Source organism: Talaromyces rugulosus, chromosome III (genome assembly GCF_013368755.1).
Source record: "Talaromyces rugulosus chromosome III, complete sequence".
Lineage (NCBI taxonomy): Eukaryota > Fungi > Ascomycota > Eurotiomycetes > Eurotiales > Trichocomaceae > Talaromyces > Talaromyces rugulosus.
Window position 1 is genome coordinate 2,841,834 of NC_049563.1, and position 25,452 is coordinate 2,867,285.

The 25,452-nt window shown below is 49.5% G+C and overlaps 7 protein-coding genes across 7 annotated transcripts; 2 read left to right on the forward strand and 5 right to left on the reverse strand.

The window, feature by feature from the left end:
• Nucleotides 1-88: 88 nt before the first annotated feature.
• Nucleotides 89-2,629, reverse strand: TRUGW13939_05843 (uncharacterized protein; the record flags this gene model as incomplete). Its single annotated transcript, XM_035489001.1, has 1 exon — nucleotides 89-2,629. One exon carries the CDS (start codon nucleotides 2,627-2,629, stop codon nucleotides 89-91), a length of 2,541 nt encoding a protein of 846 aa, XP_035344894.1.
• Nucleotides 2,630-3,072: 443 nt separating this feature from the next.
• On the reverse strand, nucleotides 3,073-5,835 carry TRUGW13939_05844 (uncharacterized protein; the record flags this gene model as incomplete). The annotated part of the gene is made up of 5 exons (XM_035489002.1): nucleotides 3,073-4,280; nucleotides 4,344-4,529; nucleotides 4,583-5,287; nucleotides 5,493-5,555; nucleotides 5,613-5,835. The coding sequence occupies 5 exons, from the start codon at nucleotides 5,833-5,835 to the stop codon at nucleotides 3,073-3,075; spliced, it is 2,385 nt and encodes a 794-aa protein (XP_035344895.1).
• An 852-nt stretch (nucleotides 5,836-6,687) lies between these two features.
• Nucleotides 6,688-8,611, forward strand: TRUGW13939_05845 (uncharacterized protein; the record flags this gene model as incomplete). Its single annotated transcript, XM_035489003.1, has 3 exons — nucleotides 6,688-6,883; nucleotides 6,940-8,510; nucleotides 8,573-8,611. The coding sequence occupies 3 exons, from the start codon at nucleotides 6,688-6,690 to the stop codon at nucleotides 8,609-8,611; spliced, it is 1,806 nt and encodes a 601-aa protein (XP_035344896.1).
• A 277-nt stretch (nucleotides 8,612-8,888) lies between these two features.
• On the reverse strand, nucleotides 8,889-12,556 carry TRUGW13939_05846 (uncharacterized protein; the record flags this gene model as incomplete). The annotated part of the gene is made up of 4 exons (XM_035489004.1): nucleotides 8,889-9,843; nucleotides 9,895-11,007; nucleotides 11,059-12,356; nucleotides 12,428-12,556. The coding sequence occupies 4 exons, from the start codon at nucleotides 12,554-12,556 to the stop codon at nucleotides 8,889-8,891; spliced, it is 3,495 nt and encodes a 1,164-aa protein (XP_035344897.1).
• A 2,279-nt stretch (nucleotides 12,557-14,835) lies between these two features.
• Nucleotides 14,836-15,864, forward strand: TRUGW13939_05847 (uncharacterized protein; the record flags this gene model as incomplete). The annotated part of the gene is made up of 3 exons (XM_035489005.1): nucleotides 14,836-15,053; nucleotides 15,127-15,463; nucleotides 15,559-15,864. The coding sequence occupies 3 exons, from the start codon at nucleotides 14,836-14,838 to the stop codon at nucleotides 15,862-15,864; spliced, it is 861 nt and encodes a 286-aa protein (XP_035344898.1).
• Nucleotides 15,865-16,251: 387 nt separating this feature from the next.
• TRUGW13939_05848 (uncharacterized protein) lies at nucleotides 16,252-22,420 on the reverse strand (the record flags this gene model as incomplete). Its single annotated transcript, XM_035489006.1, has 13 exons — nucleotides 16,252-16,895; nucleotides 16,958-17,179; nucleotides 17,230-17,847; nucleotides 17,896-18,016; nucleotides 18,066-18,164; nucleotides 18,229-18,304; nucleotides 18,364-18,398; nucleotides 18,480-18,529; nucleotides 19,665-19,683; nucleotides 19,743-20,077; nucleotides 20,128-20,227; nucleotides 20,277-21,575; nucleotides 21,665-22,420. 13 exons carry the CDS (start codon nucleotides 22,418-22,420, stop codon nucleotides 16,252-16,254), a joined length of 4,374 nt encoding a protein of 1,457 aa, XP_035344899.1.
• A 2,008-nt stretch (nucleotides 22,421-24,428) lies between these two features.
• Nucleotides 24,429-25,037, reverse strand: TRUGW13939_05849 (uncharacterized protein; the record flags this gene model as incomplete). Its single annotated transcript, XM_035489007.1, has 1 exon — nucleotides 24,429-25,037. One exon carries the CDS (start codon nucleotides 25,035-25,037, stop codon nucleotides 24,429-24,431), a length of 609 nt encoding a protein of 202 aa, XP_035344900.1.
• Nucleotides 25,038-25,452: the final 415 nt, after the last annotated feature.

Consider the following 25,452-nt stretch of genomic DNA (forward strand, 5'->3'; position numbering starts at 1 on the left):
AGTATATTATCATTGGCTTGATATCTTGACATATCCACAGACGCATGTTAAACAGGGCTGAAAGATTTTGAGTGATGACTAGCCTATTTCACTTGTCACCCAAGACAAACATCCCTCCGATCCAGCCATAGGCCCTATTAAGCCTACGGCCATACCGTCGGGCAGTGGTAAAGGGCAACTTCCCCCGTGGATGGGGCTCGTGGAATTGAATGTTTCTCTCAATATCCATCCGGCTAGGCTGGAACTGCCAGACAGAGCCATATAGCTTCATGGCCGTAAAGCCAACTGAAGTCATGGCATGCAAAAAATCATTCCACGGGACTTCGCCCGGTGAGGAGGTCACAGCAGGGTTGAAGAAGATGACCCGGAAGACCTTGAGAGCACGCGCATCAACGGGAAATATACGCTGGCGATCAGCAGGATTGGGCTGCAGAACCATTTCAGCTTCAGTAACAGGTTCCGGTCGTGCTGTTCCGCGGGTTTTGGCCTTGGTCTTGGGCTGTGCGACGTCGAGTGTTCTTGCCGAAATGCCAGAATAGACCTGAGATATTGGTTGGTATGACGCATAAAGATCAACCTCGCCTGCTTTGTCCTGTGCGGGTACTAGAGGTGTGGCCTTTTCCGGTTCAACCCACTCTAGAGTGCGCTGCAAGATGCGTGGTTGGGAGAGGAAGTTCCGAATAGCTGTGCCAGGCAAATCACCGGCTTTGGCGAACATAACCTGATCAATGCCGGCCCAGAAAGCATCCAGATGACCTTCAGCCTTGCGCAGCGCCTCCACGTTCTCCTTGGTACGGCGTTTCGCAACAGGATAGGAAAATTTACCACCTGAAGGCTCTCCGAGGCTAGCAACTTTATTTAAGGTACTTTTATCACTAAGAACGGCGATAATCCGGGCCCATGGCTCCGCCCGCTTCGCAAATTCCTGCTTAAGGTCGTCATCACGTTCAGCAAACTCGGATTCCCAGCTTCGGGCCCATGGCTGATAAAGGTTCAGCTGGTTTAGACACTGGGCGATGATAGAGAGGTCACCGACTACCGTGGTGATATATGAAGAGAGAAGTTCCCCCGCGCGTGTCTCTGATTGAAGCAGTCGCTCTAGCTCGTCCACAATCACAGGCATGCGAATAAGAAACAAATCCATACCGTCCTCCCATAGGGTGCGAAGCAACCAAATCAAATGATTCTCCACCTTGTCCATCTGGATGCCGGGTTTGAGCACAGTCGAAATCTTGGTTGAATCGGTGCTGGATGGTGGGTGGCGAGCAAAGAGCCTTCGCAAGGGTGGCGATGCCACAGCTGCAGTCTTGAGAGTAGCCAGTGGACCTTTGGCCGCTTGATTGACATGGTGATGGAATCGGAGTAAGGCCTCTAGATACTCCTCGGGTAAATCTTCCGATGGTGATATATCATCGGCATACTTCTGTTGCAATGTGACCAACTTCTTGGCCTGGCTATTAAGTTCAGAGAAAACCTCTAGCTCGAGGTACGCTTCCGATACGACAGAGCCAATGATGCGCCCCCAGAGAATTTCTTCCCGACCACGGCTGAATACTGGATGCTCATTACCATAGATGTCCTTCAAAATCTCCTGGCGGTGATCCTTGGCCTCAAGAAGAGTCCTAGAGAAATAGTCAGGATCCTCCCGCAAAGCCCACAGGTGATCTTCTGCAGCAAATGCCCTCGCGCTTAGCAGCGACTCAACGTAATGAAGATCGAGCCGTGCTGGAAGGCGATATGGAGCTTCTGCAGCCATCACACCCAGAGACTCGAAGCCACTTATCTCATTTTCGCGCTTGAGCTGCGGTTCTGGCAGAACAGAGAAGGAGTCGGTGGTTAGGGTGGACTCCGGAATGTCATGCAGAATTTGCAGACAGCATTGAACAAGAAAATCCGACAGTCGTTCCTGTGCCTCCAGTATCGATAGGCCCTCCCCAGGCAGGAATTGCGTTAGCTTGTGCATCCAGTCGAAGGCGTCTGGATGTTCCGTCCACGCCACGAGTTTACCATACTCCCGAGTATTTTCGGTCACACCGTTCAGAACCATCACATGCTCGTTCAGGTAAATGTGCATAATTGCCTCCGTGACCAAACCTAAATGCATGGCATCGACGTCGGCCGCAGCAAAATGTGAAGGATGATGGCGGCCTCGGGCGTTCAGGAGCAAGGGCAGCGCCTTGGTGTTCAGGAGATCCTCTTGGTTGATGTACGGCCACATGAAACTTTCCCGATATTTGGTCCCCTGATGACGGTCTCGCCGTGACTCCTTCCGAAAAGCATCAAAGTCGGGACGATGGACTGCAGGCATATTGGGCCAGGCATTCAGCAGGATCTTTAACCTCTGCTGCCGCGTTTTTTTGGACCATCGCTTCCAAATTGTAGCCTCATGGCGCTTGAGAATCTCATGCAAGGTCTCGAAGCTAGTAAATATTTTGTCTGACCTGGCTGTGGCTTCTCGCCGCACGTCTGCCGGAGACTTTAACTCCGGGATAGGCCTGTCACCAAGAATAATTTTGGCAAAAGATGCAGGATCATTCCAATCTATGCTGTCTAAATCCAAACGGGGGGCATCACGAACGGCTGCACTAGGCTTGAAAGAGTCGAACTGATGGTCCGGCCTAGGTTCCATGTCTGCTCGGATCGCCTGTTGAACGGAGTGGTCCAAGGCTGAGAACCTGAATTTTGACGTCGTCCAGCTCAGCACTGGTATTCAATGTGTAGATGATGGAAAAGAGAAGACAAATGGTACCCGCGCAGGGTGGATAAATGGTTATTCCCAAAGCCGAATGGCTTCAGGTGTATGTAAGCGAGAATAAGATAACAGGTCCAAATGTTGGTAAAAGTACACAATCTGCGAGCTGTTTTGACAAAGAAAGTCTATATTTCGTGTAGAAAAAAGCGCTCATTTCTCGTAGGTAATCACTGATAATATTTGAAAGTAAGTTCTATAAGGTTGAAAATAGACCATAGATCAAGCCCCGCACATGAAACGGGCAAAGGCAAGGCGCGGGGTTGGATTTTATATCATTTATACTATCATCATAGACTACACCATAGTCAACTTCCAAATGCCTATTCGAGCAACCCCGCCGCCACAGTTTCTCCAGCCGCGCGGAGCACGATTCGTCCAGGCGCCTCAAGAGGAACTGGCTGGTCTATCTCCACCACAATCCTTGCAACTGTTCCCGGAGAAACGATCTTTGGCTTCTTCTTTATCGCGGCTCCTGAGCCCTTGTCTAATGTGGCCACCAGCCGACTAATGCGACCCGATACGTGTAGGCGGCCTCGGTGCACGTCTACCTGCATTGGCATCAGGTGATCAAATGCCAACACCTTGGTAGTGAATGTTCGTATATTTTGAATTGGCGAGGCAGGACTGCAGACAATATCGCCCGATCTCAGATGAGCGGGGTCAATATTCGCAAGATGAATGGTGACGTTTTGTCCTGCGACAGCCCAGTCACTGGGTTCTCCATCCTTTTCTAAACCTTTGATCAAAGCTGACTCGCCGCTGGGCATAACCACAAGCGGATCTCCTACTTGAAAGCTACCGGCATCAATGCGTCCTGAGATTGAGAGCGGATTCTGGACGCCTCCGCGAAACACGTCACCAATTGTCATGCGCAGGGGCTTGTCAAGCGCATGGGAGAAAGGCTCCGATGTCTCGAGTTCGTCGATAAGAAGAGAGCCCTTATACCAAGAGGCGTTCGGATCATTGCTGCTTTTGGTGATGTTGTCACCATGATAACCCGAACAAGGAACAAATGATAAATTTTTGGCTTGGAACCCTGCTGTTGTGAGGAAAGATGAGATCTGTTGTTCAATCTCATCGAATCGGTCTTTAGACCAGGATACTGAATCCATTTTGTTGACCGCAACCACTACTTTCTGGACACCCATGCTTCGGACTAGGAGCGCATGCTCCTTGGTTTGACCTTTCAACCCAGACTCGAAATTTCCAGTTCCTGCGTCGATTACAAGTACAGCAAAATCTGCTTGGCTAGCCCCAGCAATCATGTTCGGTATAAAGTCGCGGTGACCCGGCGCGTCAACAATCGTAAATTGTGTTTTATCGGTCTCAAATTTGTTTGTTGCAATGTCAATGGTCACGCCTCGGGCACGCTCTTCCGAACCCTGGTCCAACACCCATGCGAAAGCAAACGAACCTTTACCAATATTCTCAGCCTCACGACGATATCTATCCATCGTTCTCTGATCAATTGCATTCAAGTCGGCGAGTAAACGCCCCATAAGCGTGCTCTTTCCAGCATCTACATGGCCTGTCATGCAATATTCGTCAATAAATGAACGATCACTAGAATCCAGTCATAAAATAGTCTTACCAATAACCACAAAATTGGCCGCCTTTTTCTGGTGTGACTTTTCGTATTCTGCTAAAACGTTGAGATTCTTGCTTTTCACCTTGACTGGTTCTTCCACGCTGAGTGCTTTCATGCCACCCGATATATCACTTGGATTCTTCTTAGCACCAGAACCTTTTGATGATGCAGCCTGCTTTGATTTGAGGCCTGGTCATTTGTCAATGGGCGCCCGGGTCATCTCATTCTTCGAATAGGCAAACCTTTGGATGCACTCTGCGCATTGATCACGACGTCATCGGGACTGGGTCCTACAAAGTCAAAAGCTTCAGTAAAGTCCTGTCCGTAAACTTGCATGACATCAAATTTGTTGCTTCTTAGGTGGCCAGGCTCAGATGTCGAAAGATAGTTTCCGTCTCCGACAATCGCGGTTGCAAAAGTTGAAGGGGGTGCACGCAAATTAGCACTTTCTTCCGGTTGCTGTTGTGGCGGCTTCGGTGCAGGCCTGTCCGTGTCCACGGATGGCCGTGAAACCGTTTCTTCGCTATGATCCTGAGCAACGGGGGCGCTCCTTGGTTTTGAAAGGCGGCTTCCCAGACGACTCTCCTTGCTGAGCGCCGAAATTCCTCCCGCCTTTTCGGGCACCTTGGTAGAAGTGACAGCTAATCGTTCTGCCAACGAGCGTTGCGCCGACCTTTTTTCAGTTTGCTCTGTGTTTGATGGTTGTTCGGGTGCAGCGGATGATTTCTCGCTGTCTTTCTTTTTCCGTGCTGCAGCAAGAGCAGCTAACTTAGACATCTTGCCTTCCGGAGCACCCCCGAGCAAGCCCAGTCGCGGATATAATGGTTCCACTATAATGTCTGCCTTTCGATCCAGCGGAATGTTCAACCAAGGTGCATCACGAAAGAACTCGGCGGCTGAAAAGGGTACCGGACAAGAAGAATATTGTGCAATATCCACAGGATATACTGGAAGTGATAGGTCTGTTAGAAAAAATTCCGACTTGCAGAGACGAAGTCAGTGGAAAAGTCAAAGCAAGCAAAAGGCCAATACCTACATAATTTTACTGGATTGGACGCATGAAACTTGTTGTCCGGAGGGATCTGAGCCCGGCCATCCTTCAAGTATGGTGCAGAAAAACACATGGAGTTGAACGAACAAAGAAAGACTTACCCCCTCCTATCTTCGGCTTCGTAGTAGGCGCCGTTTCCTTCTTGGTCTCCTTCACCTTTTTACCTAGCAAAATAAACCGCATTAGTGGTGTACACACTAAATCCGTGTATATAATCATACCACGCAGGTAGTTCACCGATTTCGGTACATCGTTGTAGTAATGCCAGAGGGCTTCTTGAACCTCCTCTCGCGACGCGGTCACCGGCGGCTGTCCGGTGTGAAGCTCGTTGAGCACCTCATTTGTGTATGCCTCCAGTTGTTCTTGCTCTTCGGGGTCTGCTTCGTCGTATTCTTCATCGAAATCATCGTCGTATTCGAGTGACTTGACTCGATGGCGCGACATCGTTTACGGCACACGCGGGGCACTTGAGGCGGGGGAGTTGAATATCACAACGATCGGGTTCAGGCGAATATCGATACAAGTTTATCGGCGTGTCCCTAGTCTTTGGGCAGCCTGGGTGCAGTAAATCGGGTTATATTCGGGCGTCGATGTCGTGTGAAGAGTGATGCTAAGGAGAGAAACAATATGTTGACGATTCATTGTGTTTGGTGTTGCGGAAGGCACGAAGCTTGGCACTCCCCGCCCACGTCATGATGGAAGCTGAGGCTCACAACTAACGCAGACTGCTTGCTCTTTTCATTTTGTCAAACCACTAATTGTTCTGATTTTTGACGAGCTCAATTAACAATGCCGTCTCATCATTCTTTATCTTCTAATTAGATACGACAAGTCAATTATTTAACCATGGTTCTTCCAGAATGCCAAGGGCCATCTTCGGCCTTTATCAACAAGCTAACTGGAACTGGCAGCTGGAATAATAGCAGCTGAAGACTAAGTCAGTAGAAGCCCAGGATTAGGCAGCTAATTATGCTCAATGGTCCAAGTCGGAACGCCATTTGTGATCCTATGCGCTAAACTCAGGCCCTGGGCGCTGTTTGGTTACATCGACTGATTTTCCTACGCCGGATGGAGAAGCAGACCCCATCCTTCGCCGCCTCACCAATCAAATAATCATGATCAATCGAAATCTTAAATGGCAAGCTAGTCTAAATAATGGCGAGCTCCGGGGCCTCGTTCTCGCCATGGAGCGTGAAGTTGCTTTTATTTAATCCTATGTCGCCCCCTCCCAACACGGCGTCGACCGTGATCCTTTTTCCCAACACAGACGTTTAGGGTCTTCGAAGACAAGTCACTATGAAGTTCTCGCGGTCTGTAGCTCTGCTCGCTTGGGCAGTCCCTGCATTGGGCTCTACCTATCAGGTGAAGGAGACTCATTTTGTGCCTCGTGGCTGGAATGCCGTTGGTTCTGCTCCTGAAGACCACCGCATTGAGCTTCATTTTGCGTTGAAGCAAAGTCGCTTCGACGAGTTGGAGAAAAGTTTATATGATGGTAAGGGGAATCTTGTGTCACCCGTATTTCGCAGTTGACTAACATCTGTCATATAGTCTCCTCGCCGGGACATCCTCGGTATAGACAGCATCTCAGCCAGGAAGAGGTCCATGAATTAGTGAAGCCTACAGATGAAACTCTCGGCCTAGTTGAGGAGTGGCTTGGCAGCCATGGCGTAGATGTCCATGGCCTCGACTATACTCCCTCCAAGGACTGGTTTACTGTTACTCTTCCTGTCGACACTGTTGAACGCCTTCTGAACACCAAGTACTCTGTTTATGAGCATGAGGATGGAACCCAACTGGTTCGCACACCCAAGTGGTCCTTGCCTGAACACCTCCACGACCATATCGAGTCAATCCAGCCGACTACTTCTTTCTTCCGTCCTCGTAAGGAAGGACGGCAATTCAAGATTGCCGATGAGCTAGCATCGTTTTCCGCAAATGCCATTGCAGAAGCACAAGTCGAGAACCCAACTGTCGACACTGTCTGCAATGCCACTGCGGTTACACCGCTCTGCCTTCGTACTCTTTATGGCACCGTTGACTACACTATCCAGGCCCACGGTAAGAACAAGATTGCCATCAACAATTTCTTGAACGAGACAGCCAACCACTCGGACGTCAACATTTTCATCAACACTTATAGGCCAGAAGCCAAGGGGTTCAACTTTACCACTTTCATTGTCAACCATGGAGATGACCAGCAAACTCCTGATACTCCAGAGCAACTCGAAGACGGCAAGGATATCGAGGCCAACCTTGACGCCGAGACTATCATTGGCATCTCGTATCCCACCAAACTGTATACGTACAACACAGCTGGAACCCCTCCATGGAAGCCATCCGCAGGAAGTGATAGCGACACAAATGAACCCTATGCTCTTTGGCTGAAATATGTCTCGAGCCAGTCAGACGACGTCCTGCCCCAGACCATCTCCACCTCTTATGGCGACGAAGAGCAAACCGTTCCACGATCGTACGCTCACTCGGTATGCAAGCGATTTGCCGCTCTGGGAGCCCGAGGCGTCACCGTCCTTTTCGCCAGCGGCGACTCGGGCGTTGGCTCCAACGGAACTTGCGTGTCAAACGATGGCAGGAACAGGACACAGTTCATCCCAGAATTCCCCTCTAGCTGCCCATACGTCACCAGTGTAGGAGGCACCATGGACTTCAAACCCGAGGTCGTGGCCTTTAACGAGCGCAACGGCTATGTCAGCGGCGGTGGCTTTTCCAACCACTTTGAACGTCCACACTACCAAGAAAAGGCTGTCAAGGGATACGTCGAGGGGCTTGACGGTCTCCATGACGGGCTTTTCAATAAACACGGCCGCGCCTACCCCGATCTCGCCGCCCAGGGACGCGCCTTTGCCGTTGTTTGGAACGGTTCCGTCCATGCAGTCGATGGAACCAGCGCTGCCACGCCAGCAGCAGCAGGTGTAATCACTCTGGTCAACGATGCCTTGGTTGCCGCCGGCAAGCGTCCTCTGGGATTCCTCAACCCTTGGTTGTACGCCGAGGCTCACAAGACATTCACCGATATTACCAGCGGTTCGTCCTTTGGATGCAACACTTCTGGTTTCCCGGCCCAGACGGGTTGGGATGCTGTGACTGGGTTTGGCACATTTGTAAGTCATCAACTCTGCTACATTTTTGAAAGAGAAGAAAGTTAACTGACATGTTTTTATAGAACTTTGAGGAGCTCAAGGATCTCGCTTTGTCGAAGTAGACATTTGGGTGGAAGAGCACAGGTTGAACTACAGATTCTACTGTAACGACTAAAAATAAAAGGAAATTTTTATTGTTTGGTTTATCTAATGGTCACTTCGTATCACAATGTCATCAGAGGCTGAGCTAACGCAAAGCCGTCCAAGAATGATGTTTCTCTGAACAGGAAAAAGAAAACGTAAAGCAAGTCAATAGTAAAGAATAATGAACAATGAATCATTTCAATGTTATTCCTGCTTTTTCCCAGTATATATGTATGTATATATAGTACTACTTTCCTATCGCAACGGACTCCCGCCCAAAAAGTCCGGCTGGCCAGGGGCACCAAAGGTCCCGTTGCTAGGAGTCAATGCATTCGCCCGTCTAAATGCCTGGCGTGGAGTAGACGGAGTACTGTTCCCAGCCGCTGAGGAAGTCACATTGCTGCTCGAGAGATCAGGCGTGTTGCGTCCGCTGACGTTTGTAGAGTTATTATTGGCAGCGACGGCTGTACCTGGACGGTTCAGCGCAACAGCTGGGTTGCCGTTTCGTTGAGGCGGGCGGAAGCTGAGTTTGAATCCCTGGGAAAATATCTCTTCAAGAATCTGGTTGACGATGCCTGCGTCTTCGTATTCTTGGAACTTCTTCCAGAGGCGTAGAGCCATGCGAGCGTCTTCGATTGAGTCGTGGCCTTCGGTCACGTCGGGGGTTTCTTCTTGGATGTACTCTTTGAATACAGCCCATGCGAGGTATCGCAAGCTCAAACGACGGTTCTTGGCTGGATGGAAGAAGAGGTACTGTGTGTCCACGGTTTGTGCCTTGGGTACTTGGATGTTGATTTTGCGAAAGTCCGATGCCAGACCATGGCCGACAAAGATGCAACCCAGGTTCAGTAACACCCACAGCTTCTTGTAGGCCACCTTTAAAGGTACCAGGTTGTGTTGGCTGGTCCGAGGATCCAAATCTCCCGGCTTGATACCAGAGAACTGGGTCACATAATCGACAATCGTTTCTTTAATGGTTATATAGTCGTCAATAAAAGGGACTCCTTCATGCAATCCCGAGCCCCTCAAAACCGACACTCGAGCGAGACCGCTCTTGCTGGGTCGAATCATTTCCTGAGATCCATCGGCTTTGACGTCAATCTCGGCTTTTTCCAAATCAACGAATTCAGTGTCGAGGGCAACTGGTGTGCCTGTTTGAGGCCGTTCCTGCGGTGTGAGGATGTGGCAAGAATCGATGATTTGGCCCCCGCTAGTTATTGTTAGTATAGTCTTGTATTTATTACAAAGGAAGGAAACATACTTCATAGACCATTCGTGGAATAGCAATGTGGTATCCAGTTTATCTTTCCACGTATCGTCAACCTTGTGCCTTGCACTCTTGACTTGATATGCCACCACGCTAGGTATTTTCCAAGTATCCGTAAACCTCAGTGCCTCCTCCTTGGTCACTTCTGTGACCAAAAAGTCGTTAAAAAGGTGCCATCTATTTTTCTCTTCCCATTGGCGGGAAGATACGCTGACGTTAATAAAAGAGACTAGATGTGGTTTCTGATGTTCCGTTATGTCAATTTCGGTCACCAACCCAACTAGCTCGTACACCGTTAGCCCGGGGGTTTTGTTTTGTATGCGATTGCGAAGGTCGTCGCCTTCAAAGGTGTGCAGCTGGCCGTTTTCAACAACAATGCCCAATTCTTCGGGTAGCCATCCTGGAGTAGCCCAAAGGTGACGGAAATGATTCGTGGGCCCTGTGTTCAGCATCAACACAGGAGGCATGCGATGCACTGTCCTCCGAATTGCGACTTGCTGGTAGCGTCTGCAATGGTTGCACCAACCTCGGTTCTGTGTTTCCCGTTCGATACTTGTCTTCAGAATGGTAGAAAATTTCATCAAGGCGCTTCGCCGAGCTTGTTTGATATCAGGGGCTTGGTAGATGAGCTCATTAGCGAAGGCGTTGCCTGGTCGGATGATTTCGTTTCGGCAGAACATGCATCGAATCGATTCAGATGCAATTGTGGCGAGGTTTCGATCAAGTTCGTCTGACTCGGGGCTAATGGCACGATGGTCATTGGCAACTTGGTTCAACACAAACCGATTGACAGATTGAATGGCCGCTGATAGGGCCTTGTTCGTAAGGTTTTCTTCTAGCAGGCCGAGTTTAGAAGCCTCGCGATAACCGCTAAAGGTCTTGAGGAGATTTGTAGCCTGGCAATTTTGCCCGTTGGCTTTATCCAGCATGTCAAAAAGATATCCCATTTCGCACAAAAGACATTCTTCAATGACACAGCTGCTCGCAGCATGATTCAATGCGAGGTTTCGCACTAGAGGAATGAACTTGTACAATTGGAGTAGGGAATTGGTGAAGGAATTTGATATATGAGTCTCCAACCCGGAGAATATGGTCTTGTTATAGTACCTGTTGCATGTTAGAGCTGATATATGCTGCAATATTAACAGAATGTCATACCTGAAATCGAAATCGTCCACCCCAAATCTGCTGTATTTGATTTCAACGTTACTATATTTGAGCAGAGGATCTTCCTCTACTTCACCGCCGATTTTTGCACTTTGAAGGGCGTCTGAAACGTCCCCGACAGCTCCATCACTCCTGTTTCTAGGTGACTCGCGCGCCTTTTCACTCAGAAATTTTGGCGCTGCCAGAGCTGGTTCGGCTGAAACCAGCTGGCGTATATTCTCAACTTGATAGCGGCGGCCCTTTTTAGGGTTTGCGGCAAAATGACCTAGCTCTGCCGGTCGAAGGTAGGGTATAATGGAAGGGTCCACTGGAGCAGGAGGACTTCCAGAATCAAAGACGAGATGACTCGGCCAAGCTGAAAATAGACGATCGTGGTAATATGGCATCCCAATTGCATTCAAGGGCGTGTCCAGCGACCAATCAACCATTTGTGACTGAGGTACCACGTCGGCAAATTCGGTCTCTTTGCTCATTTCATTAAAATGGATCTTGCTTGGAGATCCCCAAAGATGGATCGCGAACTCGGCGTCATTAATCGCCAAAGCCTCTCCTGAGGGAGATATTTCCATACCCAGCATGAAGTTAACATTTGCCTGGCGAAGATTGATGGTATTAGGGTTCATCAAATCAACCACTTGCAGCTGCCCCGATTGAGAGGCAACAAAACTGGTTGTGTGAAGTCGGGGGTGCATGCGTACATAGGCCGCACCGGCATGAAATGGAATCGGAGGTAGTGGTGTCAATGTCTTCAGGTCATATACATTTGCCAGAGGGTCGACGATAGGAGCCCCCAGATGTCGTACGGAGAAGCCACAGGTGACTAAAAAATCGTTCCGAGCATCCATATCGTTAATTGCAGCTCCATGAGCCTTCCAACTCTTGACTATCTTAAAATCTGCTAGGCTGAGTGCATTCACCGAGCCGGTATCAGTGGCAGCGCAGAGATATCGGCTCTTCTTCATGATGGTGTAGTTGTGCTCGGTTGGTAGCTTGTCAATTATCACCCCTTTATCAATATCTATAGTGAACATGGATGTCTGGCAGCCTGCAACAATGACTCGGTTTGTCTGTGCGGTGAAACTAATGCAGCGGAGGTCGAGCATATCGGTGTGGGTGATATGCCATTGTGTGAGTCCTCGGCGGGTCACCATATGCACACTTTTGGACGATATAGATATGACACCCTTTTCATGAAAGAGGAGCTGTCGTACAGAGCCCTCTGACACCGGATGGGCTCGCACGGAGGTATATCTTTGGAGCTCGGGGCCGTAGAAGGAGGTGATTCGTCCCTTTAGATGAAACAGCTGAGTTAGAATGTGATGGATGGATTCGTTTATCTTCTGTTGCTTCTAATACTGACATATTCATTGCCTGCCCATAGCAGTTCCTGAATGTCGTCAAATGCAATGGCAGTTGCAGCTGTAGGTAGGGCATGCGGGCCCGGAGGAGGGACCGCAATCCGCGATACCTCATCCCAATCGGCCTCCATGGTGGTTGTAATCGGGACAGAGGTACAAGTTGTTCAGAAGCGTTTCTCTGACAACGGAATTATCGTATAATTCCTTTGGCTATGGCTGGAGATGCTCGAGCGACACAGCGCCAAGTTCGCAGTCCGGCGTCATCGCCCGGACGCGGATGCGGGAAAGGACGCGGGGTGGACTCGACTCCCACAGCGACGCCTACAGGAAAGGCATGGCCTGTGGTATAGGAGGGAGGACTGATAAGGAGTGTTTGCGTGGCTCAAAGTCCAAAAGTACGGATCTTTAGCCTGGAACGAGAGGCAGAAATTGCCGGGTATATATTGGCGTCACGTACCTTTGTTGCGGCGATGCATTGTCGAAGCTATCGCGAATAGCGGCAGATCGGTGAAACGTAATTCCCGACATTGTCACTAACAGTGGGTCAAATATAGTAATCCAGCCAATAGAATGGCAGATTCGTCTTTTAGCATATAATTCAGTAGCAACTCTGTATTTATATGTTACTCTGCGTACATTTTTGGTGGTCTATCTAAAACCTCAGTTGATAAATCGCTTATACTATCCTGTCTCAAACCTGTCTTAATTTATTCGAAATTATGGACCCTTTGAAGACGTACAATTGACGCTTCCGATATTACCATACATCCTCATAACGGCCTTGGAAGTCTATACGAATGGTGGCAATTAATAACCTCATAAACTCGAGACTTCGCTCACATACCCATCATATAATTAGCGAAGAGTCAAGTACCCGCACTGTCGCCATCACAGGCAGATATGCATAACAGCAGCGGTACGATGCAGTCTTTAGGGTTTATTTTAAGGTCGATTGGTTCGGGTTTTGAAACAAGTTTATGAGCATATTGAAGGTTCTAAGGCGGTATCCACTTATGCTAGATATCTTGTGCAAAGATGGTTTGACAGTTCGAGACACATTGATACATTTAGAGATTCTGCCATTTAGAGATTCTTCAAGCTTTAGTCACGATATGGCAAGTTAATTGGACTCAAAATTTGACGACCGAATAAATCGTCAAGGGCAGTATTTACACTGGACAGTTTATTATTTGAATCCCACGACAATCAATGAACCGATAAACTTACAGCGGATGCTTCCTAGATACCAACCCGCTGCTACACAAACCGATATAGTGACGTTTATATATCTCAACCGGGCGGCGCTGCAAGGAACATTAGAAGATGAGGCGATTAAGGAGGAACAACCATATTTGGAACACGAGCTTATATCTCAAAACCGGGAGATATCTCGTGATTTTATGTGTGAGGATCCGTTGCAGGCTTTAGATGAGGCCTAGTCTGAGGAGGCTGAGTGTGAAGTACAAGGGCGCGCCTGTACGCACTGCATAAATCGAATGTCAGTTTTGTCAAAAATGTAACAAAAGCAATTCCATCAAAAACTATTCCGTACTAAACAATTAATCGGTTTATCCGTTTGTCGGAAAGCCATATTGTTGGGGTTATTCCTTCAGGATCGATTGATATAGCGGGCGGAAGCGCTGTCACTGCGGGGTGTTAAGTTGTCAACCACAAAGTTAAATACATAGACAGCGATTGGTGACAAGTAGTAAATTGCGTCCGTCGTCTATTCTGGTGACGAGAATGTAACCTGCCCCTGGGGCTCGGCGTAGTACTATGCGGCTACCAAGCATAAATATAGCATCGCACCGCGACGTAACAAATCAGCAATAGTGCTGACGACCCTCCCTAGTTTATTGTTATGACCCCAAGCGGCCAAAGCTGTCAGGTTCGTCTCGGCTGTAGACGAGCCAACTAGTAATCTCAGCTGAAGTGGGTCGATTTACTTAGATTCATTTTAAACAAGTCGGTTTTCGGGGGGCCAAAGTAATCAAATCGACGAGCGAACCACGGCGCGTGCCTGGTTGCCGATTCGGGAGATTCTCCGTCTGTACTTCGTCCAATGTCTGTCTATAGTCGTGGCTCGCAAGTGGCTGTGTAATGATATTAAGATTGAACTCTGATGCAGGCGTCGTAAGCCATTGGTGGTAAAGTGTGGTTCAGGTCAGGAGTCGCGATCTGTTGATCCAACGAAAAAGGAAAGCGCCGGCCGGGTGGGTCACGCTGGCCGACCCACGGGGCGTTCCTAGTTGGTAGTTACTCCGTCTAGATAATTTATAAAAGCTTCACTGGTTCCTAGTCCAGACGGAAATGAACATGATGTCAAGGCCTTGACGAAATATATACTACTGTAGTAGTAGATCTATTACACCGTCAACCGCGTGGTCCAGCTTGAAGATCTAGCTTGAAGATGAAGCTCACAGCTTGGACGAGCATGGCGCTTGCGCTGCCTGCTCTCGCAGACGTTACTACCACGTTGCTCGACGACCTGACTCTGTTCTCGCAGTACAGTGCAGCTGCATACTGCTCAACCAACCTCAACTCCACGGGCGTTGCTGTAGCCTGCTCAGTGGGCAACTGTCCTCTGGTCGAAGCCGCCGATACCCAGATCCTCTACGATTTTGACGAGTACTACTTCCCTTGCACATATATACACCACCATATCTATGTAGACTATAGCCCACTAACTTTTTCTCCAAAGATCATGCAAGTTCGGCGACGCATCCGGCTTCATCGCCGTCGACAACACCAACAACCTGATCGTGCTCTCGTTCCGCGGTAGCCACGATCTGAGCAACTGGATCGCAAACCTCGATTTCTTCCTCGTCGAGACTGCCAGCATCTGCGAGGGCTGTTATATGCACGGCGGATTCTGGGAAACCTGGCAGACCGTCGCCGTGACCATCACGGAGCAGTTGGAAGCCGCGCTTACGGCGAACCCTGGATATACACTTGTCATGACGGGACACAGTTTGGGCGCTGCGCTAGCAGCCATTGCGGCGACGGAGTTTAGGAATGAGGGTATTGACGTTGAGCTGGTACATCCCCCACTTTTCTCTCTCTCTCTCTCTCTCTCTCTCTCTCTCTCTCTTCCTTTTCAAAAGAAAAAAAGGAATGTTAATAGTTTATTTAGTACAACTACGGCCAACCGCGCCTCGGCAACCTCGCACTCGCAGAGTACATCACCAACCAAACACAAGCCAGCAACTACCGCGTCACACACTCCGACGACATTGTGCCCAAACTCCCTCCGCGGTTATTAGGTTTCGACCACTACAGTCCCGAATACTGGATCACGAGCGCGAACAATGTGAGTGTGACTGATGCCGATGTGGTGCAAGTGGTTGGCATTGATTCGACAGACGGGAATGATGGCACCATTTTGGATGATATTGAGGCCCATCGCTGGTATCTTGGGTATATTTCCGAGTGCTCGTAACATATTTGGCATATACATATACATATATTTGTGTGTAATAATGGTAATTTATAGTTGAGTGTATATATATGTAGATAAATAGATAACTGTTTATTACTCTCACTACATGGTAATTGGACTACATGATACGCCGACTGGTATAATATCAATCCCAACTTCATTCAGGTTAAACCTATAGTCATATATTTACTCAGTCATCGTCATCCACCTGAAGAATCCCCGATGACACGTTCATAACAAAAAAAAAAAAAGAAACTAGAAGCTTGCTCTACACGAATAAACTCAGTAGAAAAGAGCCTTTCCCTTGAAAAGAAAAAAAAAAACAAGTACAAATAACGCAAGTGACAACCGCTTGTGGAATAAGGGAAAAAAAAGGCGTTCAAATTTTTACCGATAAAACGATGCAGGGTTTGAATTCACCGAGTTTGGTTGTGGCGGTTGGTAAGCATTATACGCCGGATTCGACTGGCCCACGTTCAAAGCAGGGTATGGGGTTGGCTGGGGGCTGCTCGTTGGGATGGGTGGTGGCTGTTGGGAAGGGGGCGGTTGTTGTGTTGTGGCAGAAGTCGGGTATGGTGGATGCATCGCTTGTTGCTGGGTTTGTGGCGGCGGGAACTGCATGTTGTTGCTACCCGATGGACGTTGCTCATCTGGTGAGTACACTGAAGGTGACTGTTCGCTGGCTTGCTGCTGTTGTTGGAATGACGGCACATGGCCCTGGGGAGGGGCTTGCTGGGGTGGAGGTGCACCAGGCGGGGCATATGTGTAGCGTCCCTCTAGAGGAGAATCGTAGACAGAAGTTCCTAGTTCCTGAGGGTGGTCATAAGTGGACTGAGGCCGGTGATGGACAGGCTGAAATGGCTCCGATGGCTGTGGCTGCGGCGGCGGTTGCTGCTGTTGCTGCTGTTGGAACGGCTGGTTTCCTGCTGGAGTCTGGTTGCGTGGATCAGGAGATTGCGAGGTTTGGGGGAAACCCTGCGCAGGGTCTCCGGCAAAATAACCTGGCCCATTGAGTTGAGCGGGTTGGGATTCTGAAAAAAAAGGTCAATACTTGATATCACGATCATTTCCCAAGCGGGTAGGTAGTACATACCTTGCGGCCGCGCGTTATAATACTGTTGAGGATCAGCCTGCGCAGGAACTGCGTGACCTGGAGGAAACCCTTGCGGTGCTGCGCCCGGAGGATAAGGGTAGTTCTGCTGAGCTGGTGGTCTGCCGTACTGAGGTTGTGCTGGGTGAGACATTGAAGCCTCCAGAAGAGACTCGTAGTCTCTCCGTGCCTTGATGAACTTTTCATTGAGCTGCGTGAATTCATCTGCAAGGAGTTAGTAATTAAGAAATACAATAATATTTCAACAATCATACCCTTCTTCTGAGAATATTTGCCAATGAGTTCAATAAGCTTTGGCCGGATAGACAACGTCGAGTGGTAAAGGGTCGTGATTTCTTCGTTATCCTGAACGTTCAACTCGGAGCTGCTCGTGCTGAGAAGCGTCAACAGCTTCTCAACGTTTTTAATCTGCCCAAAAACCTCCCCTTCCATTTGCGCTTCACGCTGTAAGTCTTCCACAGTTGGATCGGGCAGTTTCTCGACGTAGTTCAAGGGAAAGATTCCGGTCTGTCCGCGCAGAGAGCCCTTCCACCAGTCTTTATACACTGATTCCAACACGGCAATGACATCCCCCTTTCGGAACTGCAACTCGCCCGGTTCGGATGGTTGAAAATCAAATAGCGCTCGCACTCGGGAAACAGTTGCTGCCGTTGTGCCGGACGGAATCGGCTGTCCTGCTTCGGCCGCAGGTTGGGCTTGGCTGGAAGTCGCTGCTGACGTGCTACTCAAAGCCACTGGAGCTCTAGAGTCGACTGGTTCCTTCTCTTTGATCGATAGAGCTAGAGCCATCTGAAGTTCCTCTTCCTCCTTTTGCCGGTCGATTTCCGTGATTTGACGCTTTGTCGGCTTTGACGGGGCTTGTAAATTGGGGTCTATAATAGTGAGTATTAATCAGTTTGTACGACTGACCGGACACTAACTTGTGGTTTTCAGTTTCATATAGGCCTGCTCCATGATGCCAAAATCCGGGCTGCTAGAGAACATCTCGGTCCACTCCTCCATACGCTCGAGTATTTTGGACTTGACTTGCTGGTGTGTGTTCTGGTTTTTGGTCAACGCTGCAAATATATATATCGTTTGGAGTACGTACTCGGTCGTTGGCAAGGCGCAGCAATGCCTCTGTGAAGCTCCGGGAAGCCAGTTCGCGGTGTATTTTGGGTCCACAGTTTTGTGCAAGGGCGTTTCCGAGCTGAGAGAAAGACGATATCAGAAAAAAAAAAAGAAGTAAATATTTCCAAGGGAACCTAGCGAACCTCGAGTGTATATAGTTGCACATTTGCATTGCGATGCGCGAGTCGCTTGATCAAGGCCGCAACAGCATCTTTGGCACTAACAGAGACGATAAATTAGCATCGATGGGATAGAAATTAGATTGACTGGTTTCGTACCCTGAATCTTCAGTGTTGACCTTGTCGCAAACATCCTGCCGAAACAGTTAGATCTCACATCTCGGAAGGCAACACCTCGGCAAAAGTGTCAATGTATGGAACAGGTTAATCCCCACCAGAATGAATTCCCAGTTCTCCGAAGTCAAGTTCTCGTCCGTCGCCTTGGCTATATCCCACAATCAGCATCATACACATAACAATATATCCTTCAACATGGGTCCTGTTGAAGCAGTGTAAGAACGCACCGACAGCGTCGTCAAACGCATTCTGCTGGGCGCGAAACATGGTCCTTTAGCTATGCCCGCCAAGAACCAGAAGCATATATTTTCTTGTTTTCCTTTTCTCTCGAGGTGGCTTTCCTTGTTGTAAAAGATATCGTTCGGCAGTTGCGGTTGGGGTGTTGGATGTCAATGGTGGGTATGGGCCGTGGTTTGCGGACACAGCGCGCGCAACACTTCAGGCTGGACTGGACAAGGGAGTAGTAACCCGCAAGCAAAAATATTCCGTGGTTATAACAGCAGTAACTGCAGAGGCAGTCGTAAACGAGGAAACAAGATGGAATGCGACGAGTGGGTTAAGAGCTGGGGAGTGAAATGCTGCAACCTAATCAGGTGCGGGCAGTAGGCACAGGGAGCAGTCGCGGCGCACAGCCACTAGCAGGCCTCGTCTCGGCAAGCTATGACGCAGAGCTCCAGCCACGAGAGGCTAGCCCCATCATCAATTTACGTTATGTACTTGTTGTATCTATTAATGGCAACACCGAAGAACAATATTAAATAACCATGATAAAACAGTGGCAGGAGTAGACTTGTACTATTGGCATAACGAGTCAAGCCCCGTGATTCATTCTGAACTCCACAGAGACGCCGTGAATCTATATCTACACACAACATCGACCAAACTCTGCTCGGAGGGTGCGGTTCCAACCCCCCCGAAAGATATATCCAGAATCGCAAATAATCACATCATGAAGCTTCAACAGAGGGGCACATAAAGAAGTAGAGGTCGCCCGAGATCTCGTCAACTAAGGGGGGGTTCCATGGGCTTGCATATGGGGTAACATTTTTTTCGTCAACAAAAAAAAAGCATAAGATCGATATATAGAGGAAGAGGGGGAAAAGTAGGGACAAATTGAAAATGAAATCATCGCGCGCTTGGGGCAAAGGGTATTATCGTATCGTGAGAATCGGAAATAGAAGATTTGTGATCCGGTATCGTTCAAGCGCCTTTTTGAGCCTTCTCTTGAGCTCTACTGATGCGAGCTGCCTTGACCAGAGGCGCAAGGCTGGGAAGGGGCTCACACGACAACATGAAAGTATGCTATAAAAATTGTTAGTTCAGTTCAGTTCATTTCTACTTCACTTCAAGTCATAACATACCTTGAGCAAGTCATGGGCAGACGCTCTCTTTTCGGGATCAACACGAAGCGCAAAGTGCAAAAAGTCTCGGAATTCGGCGGAGAGATTGTGTTCCTCTTTGATTTTGGGGGTGCCATTCGTGGCAATCAAATATAGGGCTCGTAGCGGGGATTCGGTCAAATAGGGAGGTTCGCCCTCGATCATCTCAATCGCCATAATGCCCAAACTCCAGATATCCACCTTGCGGCCGTATTCTTTCCGAGTAACAACCTCAGGGGCCATCCAATACGGGGTTCCGACCATCGTATTGCGCTTGGTTTGGGAGTCATTGATTTGAGCGCAGAAACCAAAGTCGGCTAATGTTTTGTTAGCAGATTAATTCAAAAACTATCACTGCTTCACTCACTCAGCTTGATTTCTCCTTCCATTGAAAGAAGAATATTGTCAGACTTGATATCTCTATGAATAACGCCCTTTGAATGCAGATGCTGCAAGCCGCTGAGAGTCTATGAAAGTTAGTCTTAGCACCAAGTAGTGAAGGAGAGAAAACCCTACCTCACGGCACACGGCAGCAATTTGACCTTCAGTCATCATGTTAAATGTGACAACATCGGTCAAACTACCACCTTCCATGTACTCCATCACTACCCACAAATCTAGACCATGTAAATAACTGTCTAGAAAATTAACAATGTTTTTATGTTTGCTGTCCTTCATAACAAGGATTTCGTTGATAATGAGATCCTTCTTCGGCTGCAAATCGAGATTCATCTGTTTGATAGCAACACACTTGTTGGTGTTGTTTTCGTATGCGGTAAAGACCCCACCAGATGCACCTTGTCCAATCTTGTTGAGGTTGTAATATCGCCTCGTAGGATCTCCTGGCGTGCAAATAGCCTGCAGTTTTGCGCGCACGTCGAAAGCAGTACTTTGTCGAGCACGAGGTCGAGGCCGAGGTGTGGGTGCGGGATGCTGGTGCTGAGGCGGCTGGGGAACCGCAGCTTGCACATTGGAAAATTGATGTTGTAGTGTCGTGGGCGTTGGTGTTGCGGCAACGGGGGAGACCTGTTGCTCTGGCCGTGGTGGCTGATACTGTTGCTGTTGCTGTTGCTGCTGTTGCTGTTGTTGCAGTTGCAGTTGTTGTTGTTGCTGCAGTTGCTGTTGCTGTTGCAATTGCTGTTGTTGTAGTTGCTGTTGTTGTTGCTGCTGCTGTTGTTGCAGCTGCTGGCGTTGGCTGCGGCTTCGGTCGAGTTGCTTGTCTGTAATTGCTTGCTGTGCAGCGGCCATGGCTCTTTCCTGTTGCTGTTGATACTGTGTGGGAGAATTGATCACACCATAACCGGCACGCTGCGAGGTCGGTGTGTCCATGGGAGCTTGTTCATCCTCGGGTATGGATGGTGTTAGTGAATGTTCTTGGGTTAGCGCAGTAGGCGTTGTTTTGATAGCCAAAGGAGGCTGAGGAGGTGGGCGAGAGGGCACGATTCCACTGCCCGCTGTTGGTGGCTTTGGCGCTGCGCGACTTGGAAAGATCATTGTAGGCGCGCCAGAAGGCGGCACCGGCGGTGGTGGACGTGGATTTTCGAAGCTTCCCTCATGATTCTGGGGGAAATGGAGTCCCATCAGCGCTGACGCTTCTCCGCTTATGGGGCTATGTGCTGAACTAACATTATCGGGATACTCCGCCTGCCGCGGATGGGCATGATCGAACTTGTGCCAAACTTCATCATCACTTGCTCCGGCAGCATTCTTCTCATAAAACCTCATGATATCAACCATGGTCTGCGGGTGTTGCTCTTGTTCCTTCTTGGAAATTCCACTTGCTTGGAGCATTCGTTGCCAGTCCTTGGGTAGTCCCTAAAACAAAAGAACGAACATATAACTGATTAGCAAGACCTTTGGAACAGCCAAAGCCAAAATGGAGAAAATAGGCAGCAATTTCTTACCGTGAACTGGCCTGTCTGGTTGTCATAACCAACATGCGTGACGTGAACGGGATTCTCGGGCGCAGAGATCTTGATATTGCGAGGAGAGCCCAAGACGCTGTTGACAAAGTTCGAAAAGGTCCCTTTCCTGCGCGACTTGGACCCATTTCCATCGTCCGAGTTTCGCTTCGCCGCCGATGCATCCTGAATTGGGGGAAGTGCCGTGTCCATCCGTGGTTGCAAGGCCGAGTAACTGGCCGACTGTCTCAAGGTCTGCAGGCCGCCGGCGGGACTGGTGTGGTAAGACTGCAATCTTGGGGGTCGCTGAGACGTCTCGGACGATGTTTCCTGGTGATCTAGCTCAGACGAATCGGCCTCTTCCTGGACATTGGGCATGCCCCGCGTATCGAAGGGCGGACTAATTAATTCATCAGCGCTTTTCCCGTTGGTGAAAGAGAAACGGCCGATGCGACTCTTGAAGCTCTGGTGGGAAGAGGGGCTGTTGGCGAATTCACCGCTGGCGAGGACGGGCGAGTGGCCTGCGCTGGCGCTCTGCTGGTCGACGGACGAGGAGGATGAGCCGTAAGCGTTAGAGCGAGTGCGCGTGTGCTCTCGACCGCCAGCGTGGCCTCGAGGATAGACGGGAGCGGAAGGGTGTCTTTTGAGCGACGGATTGCTCTGCTGGCTCTTCAATGCGCGCGAGAACTGCGGCGGATCCTTGTGGAGCTTGCTGTTTGGGCGACGAAACCGAAAGCCGGAAGAGCGTTCTTGTTCCATGGCGATAGAAAATCGGCAGTGGCAGTGGCAGCGAGGCTGCTACTGCGGGCGACGGCGGCCACTGCTGCAGGGAGGATAAGAGAGGGGAGGGAGGGTAATATGGTTGGCTCCTTTTTGCTGTAAGAAATAGAATCTTTTTGGTTGGTTGGCGCGACCTGAGATTGCGTGTTGCACGGTGAGTGAATGATCACGGCGACGGGCGGCGTTGGATTGGTGGCTTTCTGAGGGGCAGCTCGCACCAAGCACGGGGATTGGGCGACGGTGGGATTGACAGATGGAAGAATGCGATGCGATGTCGCAGAAGTGCAGTGACTCAGGCTTGCATCGGGCGATGCAGGCCGCAAGGGAGGACGAGAGCAGGAATAGCAGTTGTTAGTAGTAGTAGTAGTAGTAGTAGTAGTAGTAGTAGTAGTAGTAGGGTGAAGGTGGTCTGTTTTCTCGATGGGGCGGTCGGAGGCAGTGGCAGTGGCAGTGGCAGCGGCAGCAGGTGCGGGCGGCGATGCTTGCCGGCACGTGGTTCGCGGGGACACGGCGACGTCGACCTCGTCCGCTCTCTCTCTCTCTTCTGTCTCTCTGCTCTTCTCTGCAAGAAACCGCCGTGCTTGCTGCGAGATGTACTATTCTGACATCGACTTTGCAGTTGTGGAAGAATGAGCTGTGCTGACTGTTGACTTGACTGTGGAGCCTGGACAGTCGGGCGACTTTTGTTCATTAATTGACAATTTAACTCTCCTCCTCCCTGGGCCCCTGGAGCTCTCCTAGCACCTACCACTAACTTACTAATTACTAACAGCCGCTAGCTGGCAATAGCATTATCGCTAAGAATCACAAAGCAACAGGGGACAATGGGTTTTTTCTCCATTGGGCCGTTTTCTCCCGTCCTCCACTCTTCGTCCATCCTCCAGGCTGCAAGCTCCAGGCCACTGCTTAGGATCGTGATCCAGCTCTTGAGTTTTGACAAGACATCCATGGCTTTTGCCAATAGCTTGAAACTAGCGCCACGCCAATCGTCATACCAGCCTTGTTCTCGAGCCAGATCGTCGGCATGACGAAACGGTGTTGCTACGTAAGGATAGCACCTACAGGCTACTACTGGTACTATTTGCAAAGTCCGGATACAAGACAAACGAAATTGAGTTTCTTCGCCGTTTGAAGTTGGCCAGTCGCATGCTTGTTAAATTGCCAATTCCACCGCAATTACATCAAATGCTGGCCCCGGCTCAAGCTCGAGCCATGGTGGCTGTACAAGCCTCCAAACGTAGAGCATCGCCAAGAGCAACGGCGTCGCAGTCAACTCTGCTAAAACCCTAATGCGTGTTAGTGGAAGCCATGCTCATTTCGCCATGCGTGGCCAGCAAACGGATTATTATTACACCAATTCAAAGATACGCTCCGAAGCTTAATTGTATTTTTCTTGTATACTCTCTATCTAGACCCTCTTTTCTATCCCTTTGTCGGATTGTCGCTCCCCCGAGGCATCCACTCGGCATTGCAACTCGAACGCTCCAGAAGGTATTTAATTACAGGTCCGAGCCATCGAGGTGCTGGTTGCTGCAGTCTCGTTTAGAATAGGCCCCCTGCAGCACCATCAACTGGACAGAAACGCATGTCCCATTTTCTGTCCCCCAGGAATGGTGCATGACGGATAACGCTCGACGGCCCAATCGGTACATATGGGGGATGTGCATGTTTCACCCTACTAAAACAGTTTCAACAAAGACTCGCCCCACACGAACCTGACGAATTCTAACAATTATTATCATTCCTGGCCTCTTTCTTTTCTCAACCACGCCCTGCTGCGAGACAGCGATTGGCGTAGAGGCGTTGCTGGTACTGTACCTCAAGTACAAACAGGGTACGTGTCACTGGCACTTGGCGCCGTGAACAGATGCAGATGTTGATGCATTCCAAATCCGCCCAGCCAAAAAAAGCGCCGATTGCTCATGTAGCTAGTATATTATTGTTCGCCAAACGGACATACTATCCGATCGTGCAATTTGTCTATCTATCAATTCGCCATGGCGCGCAGCCATTGTTCGGTCTTGTCCCGGCCCGACGCTTTGGCAAGATTCACGCTGCCCATCTCCGAGCCCTGCAGCAGCTGGATAATTGACAGTTGAGACGCAGATGTGCAGGAGACTTCGATGTCGCGGACCAGATCTGCCTGCAGTCCCTTGGAGATGACCCCAAATTCCGAGACCAGTCTCTCCTCGTAGGGTTCTGTTTCTGTGGTTTCTGTGGGTTTCCTGCGATCCCTATCACTATCATCATTGCCACCATCCAGGGCCTCGTTCTTCTCCGGCGAGGCTTCCTGTGATTGAGCCTCGGATTCTGGCGGCGTACGGCAGTCAACAACGAGAATTGCTGTGATCTCGCCGTCATCGAAAATAGTATCTCCATCCGTATCCACCACGCGGCGGAGTGTGAGCATAACCCGGTCAGACGTACTATAAAATGTCGTCGTCTCAAAGCCCTGGGTGACCGGGAAAAACATCTCCAGGATCTTTGACCAGAATTTCGCGGCTTCGTCCACGGTCGAGCTCTTTCGCAGCGCTTGCAGGGCGTCTAGGACTTTCCCGGTCGACATGGCGAATTCGGGTAGATGTGAGGCCGTCATATGGCAGTCCGGTTTCCTTTGGCGATATTTCAGAGGTTTGTCTCTGGTATATTAGAGTTGCTTCTTAACTTTTAGATATGGATTTGGTCGTCTAGATAGTCAGTTTGGGTTGAATTAGCAGTTCTTTGTCAACCGGAACGGGGCAGAATGTTAGACAAGCAAATATAAGTCGATCTCGGTAAGGGACGCCTTTGCCAAATAAATACAATTTGAATGCTGGTGGCCGTCAATCTGGAATTGTCCAGTGACATGCCACGGTTTGGTCAGGTCCAATCTTTACTCATCCCACGATTGCACGCTGTGATATCATCCCGCGACTTTGTCCATCATGTGCCGTGAACCCCTGTTTCAAATTCTGACTGGAAAACTGTATAGCTTTATTTTTTTGTGGTTTACATATGCATATATCTAGGGA